Raw genomic sequence first — 6,657 nt, 5'->3', positions numbered from 1 at the left:
ATGTGGTTTTTTGCTGTTGTTTTTTCTCATGCATGCAGATCCTAAGAAGAAGAATGATGCAAGAGGTGGAGAGTTGAATTCATTCAATAATAAAAAAGGGAAGGATGTATCAAGCAAACGTTGTGTTAATGGGAATTCTTAGGCCACCCACATTTTTCTTCCTCAAGAATGGACTTACTAAGTTCATCTGCAACAGACTGTTTTTTCAAGGGTCAAGTATCTGAATCTCCTTAATTAATTACACATGCATTATGTTTATATATAGCAATAATTGTATTGTCAAAACTAATATTAGAATTGAGGTATTACTTGATTTATTGCCCTCTTCACCTCCATAATGCTTACTTTCTTCCCGTTCATATTATTCTTCACCTGCCATTCATTTTCAAACACCACATCGATCGTATTAAAACCTACATTCCTTTTTAATGGGTAAACTACATGTTTAGTACCCAACTATCACTTTTGTTTCATTTTAGTCACTTAACTATTTTTGTTTCAAAATCATATTAACATTATATTTTAGTTTCATTTTGGTCACTCATTGTTGAAAAATACAAAGTGATGATGATGTGTCACTATAAGGTAATGCCACATTATCACTGAAAAAAATTAAAAATGCCACCACATCAGCAATTCCGTTAATCTTTTAATAGTGGATGACCAAAATGAAACCAAAATGTAATGTTAGGCTTGATTTCGAAAACTATAATAATTAGGTGACCAAAACGGAATAAAATGATAATTAGGGTACTAAACGTGTAGTTTACCCTTTTTTAATTAGTAGTATTAATTATTAACGTACCTTGGCTCTTAACTCAGCTACGAACAAGCCATTGCTCAAAGAAGAGTGAACCGCCGTTATCTCAATCCTCAGCTTTTCCCTCAACATCTGCATTAGATCAAGCAACAACCCTTCCCTGTACCCGCACTGCAACTCCAGCAACGCATCGCTTTCTATTATCGACACTTCAACTAACGTTTCAACCGTCTTCGGCTTTGCTCCACCTTCCACAACCCTCATCTTCTTTTTATCCGGCCCCAATGATCGTGTAGTTACCCCACTCCTCTGATTTCCGAGCACCGAATCCGCCGATCTCGGCCGTTCGTTATCGGCTTCGATTTCCCTGTTACGTGTTTCCAGCTCTTGGATCTTTTTACGTAACTGTTTCACGTACTCGATGGTGTCCCCCAGTATGGAAGCTTTGTCCATTTTGGTAACGAAAGGGACCAAAGACCTTAATATGATGAACCTCTCGTTGAGCTTCTCGCGTCTCCGCCTCTCCGCTAGCACGTGGTTGGCGCTGGGCTCCTCCTGAGGGGTTCCCTTGCGGAACCGGGCGGCGGAGGCTGCGTCGGAGTCGCGTAACTTGGGGGAGTTCTCGTCGCGGTATTTGGTGTGGAGGAATGGTACGGTGAATAGAATGTACTTGAGGAGCCACTGGGAAGTGCCCTCGACGACGGTCGAATGGAGTTGGTGGTCTGAACGGGCTGTCCAGTTGGTAAATGCTGATTGGGTGGTGGAGTAGGTGGCGGCGTAGCCGGTTGACGGTGACTCGGCCCAGCGGGTTTGTTGGGCTTGGAGGATGGTGTAGACTGTCTGAGAATAGTGCGTATCTTCTTGCGACAGTTCATCCAATGGCTGGGGCCCTACAAAATCTCCAAAAATCGATTTCAAAAATTTCGTACTTCAAATAAAATGAAGGATAACTACAAATTTAGCACTCTAATTATTATTTTTTCCCGTTTTGATCACTATACTATTTCTTTTTTAAGATTATACTTTTTTTTCAAAATCATATAGTTTTGGTTTCACTTTGGTCACCCGTTAAAAAATTAACGGTGATGCTAATAGTCACTATAATATAATACCATACCATATCATCATTAAAAAAAATATCACGTCAGTAGTTATGTTAATTTTTTAACTATATGTGATGAAATTAAATCAAAACGTAACGTTAGTTATGATTTTGAAAAAAAATAGTTAAATGACTAAAACGGAACAAAAGTCATAATTGGGGTGCTAAACGTGTAGTTTACTATAAAATGAAACACATATTAGCTAAATTCATCATTGAACTTATTAACAATTTAATTGAATTAAATCAAATTAAAAATTATAAACTAGAAACTAGAAACTACGATGTTACCTGTTGAAGGTGGTTGAAGGCTACTGCACGAGGGCTCTTGTACCATTTGCCACCTCCGATTCGACTCACCTTGCAGCTGATGGTCGGTGGGGTTCCCGCTTTGACTCACTGCCAGCATATGGAAATCTGAGTCCCAGTTATTCGATGCGTCGTCTGGTGAACCTAGATTGATATCTTCTGACATTTCCATCTGCATTAGCTCACACGGTTCGTCCGCCACTGCAGCTGATACAGCTTGAATGTTTTGCGTGGGGACTTGGAGGGTGTTTCTACCGGTTTCGGCTGAGTAAGATTCAGGTTCTTCGTCTTCTTCATCGTCGTCATCGTCATTGTCGTCGTTTTCTTGGGTAACGTTTACATGTGGGTCTGCGGCGGAGCATAGGGGAAGAACGGAAGGGGAATGGAAGCGAGTCTGGTCCGACGAGGTGGCGGGGTTTGAGGTGGAGTGTTCGGAGAGAGCTGGTTTTGGTGGTGGAGGGGTTGTAGTTTGACCATCATTAAAAAAAGTTTTGACATGTTGTACCAACCCTAAATCTTCTTGGATCTGAAATATTATTAAATTAGAATCTGCGTGCGCTCAGCACATGAATGAAGAAATCGAATATATTTTTTTATTAAAAAAATACATATTTAGTGAAATAATAATATTTAAATACACCATAAAAAATTAATGAATGTTTTATTTTCATGAAGAGACAACTTTAATTACCTTTTCAGTAGAGCCAAGTTCAAGGACACCATCAAGAAGATGAATGCAAAGCACAGTCTACAACAATAAAAACAGAAACAAATGGTTTGATTTTTAAAGTTGAACAATGCTTAAGGTGCGTTTAATTTAATCATTCATGAGGAGTTAAAAAAGAGAGATATATATATACCTGTATACAAGCACTCTGTACGGTATTATTTTATGTTGACAAACAAGAAGATGGAGTAGAGTTAGTGCATTGAATTGCAATTAAAAAATGCATAAGTATTTTTAAGATTCTAATATGATTATAAGATAATATATGTTTTAAGTTTTAAATATAGATAAAATCGTGCACATCTACATATAAAACTTCTTGAACTCGGAGTCGAATTTAATTCTAATTACCTTAGCAAGAATGGCTCTTGAAAAGGTTTTGCTGTCGACCTCATTTGCACCAGTAAGCCATATATGCTGCCTCCTCGCGTATGCCTTTCCCGGTAACCTACGCAATATATTGCATCACTCTTCAATAATTTTGCTTCAGAATTTAAAGAAACAACATGATTGTTCCATTTATATACATAAGCAATGCCTAAAGTTTCTTGTTCCAAGTAAAGAGACGAGAGCCTAGTCGTCTGCATAGCTCCTCCATGATTATCAATATGTTCCTCGAACAATAAGGTAATTGATTTGACGTAAAAATATGGTGACTGTAAAAAGAATTGCAGGTCTACAAAGCAGAAGCTAGTAGATTTTATAGTAAATCTTATATTAGAAAGTTTGAGAAGAATGATTAAATATGGTCGGCGTGTTGTAGTAGGGATTCATTTGGTTTCTTTTGCTCAACTGGTATTCCCGTTGTGGAAAAATTCGCTGACACCCAACCACTATTTATCACCATCCTATCATGCCCTATAATTTTTTTCAAATCTTTAAATCTGGCAAAAGACAAATTCAACCAGTTTTCAAGTTTCAGCACTCAACTGCGAAAAACACACGGGAATCTCATAAACCACCCCGAAATATGAACCAGACAAGCACATATGAAAAGTCTCTCTCGACTCTCACCTAACCCTATTATAAACTATGCTTCACTAATACGAATATAGGGACAGATACGGGATGGATACGTGGACGTGAAATTATAATTTTTAAAAATATATGATAAAAATTAAGTTGACCCTATCCCCGTATGTAATGGGATAAAAGGGAGGTAGGGTAGTAGGCTGCCCCCAACGCTAGGTTGAGAACAACTTTCGTGGAAGACATCCGGCAATTATGAATTACCCACCGTGAGACATATACGATAAAGGTATCGTATATATAAATAAATTTTAAAATTCGTAACTACTATAAAATTATGTATTAGGCCCATATCTAATTTTATGCTTACACTATCTTCATTAAAATAGACATATATTGAGTTTTCGATGTCCGATTGAGACATTTCATTATACGTTAGAAAAGTAATTAAAAGACTGTTCATATATAAAAAGACATCTCAATCAAAAAGTACTCGTATCCCAATAAAAAATTCGTCTTAAGTCAACTGATATTACATGCTTCAAAATTAACTTCAATTACTTACTCAAATAACTTTTTTTAAATTAAATATAAAAAATAACCCTGAGTACACACCTGTAGATCAATAGCTGTCCTGAAAATCTCTCGGACGTATTTAATTAATTCTAGTCATGTCCCTAACTCAAATTGTGTCCATCTTTGGGACATATTGAAACGACATTGAGTTCCCTTGCCCCATGCAACATAGATTATAAAAGGCAACAGCAACCAAATATCCACTTAATTTTCTTCATAGAAACGAATTAAATCTGGGAAATAGATCCTAACTGTCCCATTTACTGTTCTTAATTGTTTACTTAGCAGCTGCACTGTGCGGTGAAGAAAGGCTAAGAAAGAACTACTCAATTATTTTCTTTTCTATCTTAAAGTAGAAAAAGCAGAATTGAATTGTGTGCTGGAGATGATAAATATCCTACTATCTTGGAATGGAAACATTGAATTTTGTTTATAAAGGAGTTGTTGAGACAAACAGAAGGGAACAGGCTGCATTATAGAATTTTTTTTTTTACTTTACTGACAGTCTAGTGTAAAACAAAAGAGATCCTCACACCTATTAGTTTTTCTTTTTTACTACTTTTATTTGCAGGTTCGAGCACTGGGTTCACTGGAATAAGTAATTCACATTAAAAGTCAATTCCCTAATGGCTAATTGGTAGAACTTACCCTACACCAGGAGTAAAAGAGAAGGAGGCACACATCAAGTAGAACCACTCGGACTCGGTTAAGTCCTCCGGCGACAAAGCCGCGCATGGTCGTCGGGCTGGTTGGTTCGTCTCGGCAGAAGATAGTGAGTCGTAGAGCTCTCTAAGCTGTTGGCTCCTTTGCAAAGAGGCCTCCTCCGTGCTAACCTCCATTGGTTGCACTGTCTTTCTTGTTTTGATTGCTCCATTGTAGTATCCGTCTGACCATATTAACATCCTAAGTGAAAAACACAATTAAACTGATTAGTGTAACACAAATTTTCATGAAAACAAATTTATTTCAGAATTTTCATGGGAGAAGTTTACCCTTGTTGAGGACAAATTTGCCAGAAAAGACTGTACGTCCATTGAACTGATTGCACCGCTGCCTGCAGCATTTTTTGAAGCCTGCTACTAGGCGGCTCCGCCATTCTTCAAACCTCAAATCTGTCTCTCTCTCAGATATTATTAATTCACTCCAACTTTCAAATTTGAGCCTGAATATTTGTGTCAAAATGAACTAAGAAAATAAAAAAATTCCCTTTGGAGATACCAAGAATTTTAAACAAACACGAAGCTTCAGAATCATCAATCATCCTATCATAATCTCCAGCTGGAACCCGAAAACCCTTAATCCCCAACATAAAAAAACCACAAAAAAGAGAAAACTTACATTTCCAGGGGAGATAAAGTGGGAATATGGAGGAAGAAGAAGAAGAAGACAGACGAGACAAATGCAAAAAGTAGATATGACTTTGAGAGATTTGTTAAGAGTACTTGTACCAGGAAATGACCCACCTTGTTTGATAAAAAAACTCGAAACAAAACGAAAGAACAAATGGAAGGGTTGTTAACTCAGTGATTGATGTTTAAAAGAAAGAATAATAAAATTTGCAGAAAGTAAGTAGGGTTCGTAAGTTGTTATATTGTTGTTGTTGTAATGAGAGATTGAAATTTGACTGGTCGGTCTACCTGACAGTTCGATGGCGAAAACATGACAAGGTGCGCGTAAATTTTGTAGTCGCTGTTTTACATCACAGTCAAGTGTGTGCGGTTTGATTAGGTAGCCAAGACTGGACGTTGGGGTGCCCTTCTCATTCATTACAATTACATATAAAAGGAATTCGAAGCTACCACCACCACAATATTATTAACCAAGGATGGTAATTTTTTTATTGAATTCTACGATTTTTATTCTATTTAATTTTATAAGATCAATAAAAATAATAATTTTAAACTCATTAAATGATATCGTTAGTTAAATGAAGTGTTATTTTCCTTTGAAGTCATTGGTTCAAGCACTTGCGTCTGTAATATGTGTGTACGTTGTCAATTATTAATTTTTTTAAATAGATACTATATTATAATCATATTAGGCTAATAAAAGAATTAATTATATACGAGTTGAAATAAATTTTATGAAAGATTAAGTTGGGTCTGATTTCAAATGAATTTACATCGATATGTCTTGAGATGATTATAGGACTTAATTTAAAGAGTATCCAAACTATGTCTCTTATATTCATTTTAGGTGCCTCAATTTTTTTTG

At 36.5% G+C, this 6,657-nt stretch overlaps 1 protein-coding gene across 3 annotated transcripts; it reads right to left on the bottom strand.

Moving 5' to 3' along the window:
* Nucleotides 1-255: 255 nt before the first annotated feature.
* LOC120161351 (transcription factor BHLH42-like) lies at nt 256-6,002 on the bottom strand. 3 transcript variants are annotated; one of them, XM_039171623.1, is made up of 9 exons: nt 5,907-6,002; nt 5,436-5,605; nt 5,092-5,346; nt 3,250-3,346; nt 3,032-3,046; nt 2,863-2,919; nt 2,154-2,697; nt 806-1,650; nt 256-372 (listed from the first exon to the last, which is right to left on the bottom strand). In XM_039171623.1, exons 2-9 carry the CDS (start codon nt 5,537-5,539, stop codon nt 292-294), a joined length of 1,998 nt encoding a protein of 665 aa, XP_039027554.1. In that variant the 5' UTR covers nt 5,540-5,605; nt 5,907-6,002; the 3' UTR covers nt 256-291. The 3 variants fall into 3 exon arrangements, with proteins under 3 accessions (XP_039027554.1, XP_039027556.1, XP_039027555.1); XM_039171625.1 differs by having other exon boundaries at nt 5,436-5,540; nt 5,907-5,959; XM_039171624.1 differs by lacking the exon at nt 5,907-6,002 and adding an exon at nt 5,837-5,876.
* Between the last annotated feature and the right edge of the window lie 655 nt (nt 6,003-6,657).

This window comes from Hibiscus syriacus, unplaced genomic scaffold (genome assembly GCF_006381635.1).
Source record: "Hibiscus syriacus cultivar Baekdansim isolate YM2019G1 unplaced genomic scaffold, ASM638163v2 tig00111398_pilon, whole genome shotgun sequence".
Lineage (NCBI taxonomy): Eukaryota > Viridiplantae > Streptophyta > Magnoliopsida > Malvales > Malvaceae > Hibiscus > Hibiscus syriacus.
The sequence above is the reverse complement of the archived record's forward strand: the minus strand, read 5'-3'. Positions and strand labels throughout refer to the sequence as shown.

What these genes read in the sequence shown, in the direction of transcription:
- LOC120161351 (XM_039171623.1), bottom strand. Translation starts at nt 5,539, where the DNA reads ATGGCGGAGCCGCCTAGTAGCAGGCTTCAAAAAATGCTGCAGGCAGCG. An exon ending in AACTTGGCTCTACTGAAAAG is followed by an intron (nt 2,698 to 2,862) that starts GTAATTAAAGTT and finishes ATAATATTTCAG; the next exon opens with ATCCAAGAAGATTTAGGGTT. An exon ending in CCTTCAACCACCTTCAACAG is followed by an intron (nt 1,651 to 2,153) that starts GTAACATCGTAG and finishes GAGATTTTGTAG; the next exon opens with GGCCCCAGCCATTGGATGAA.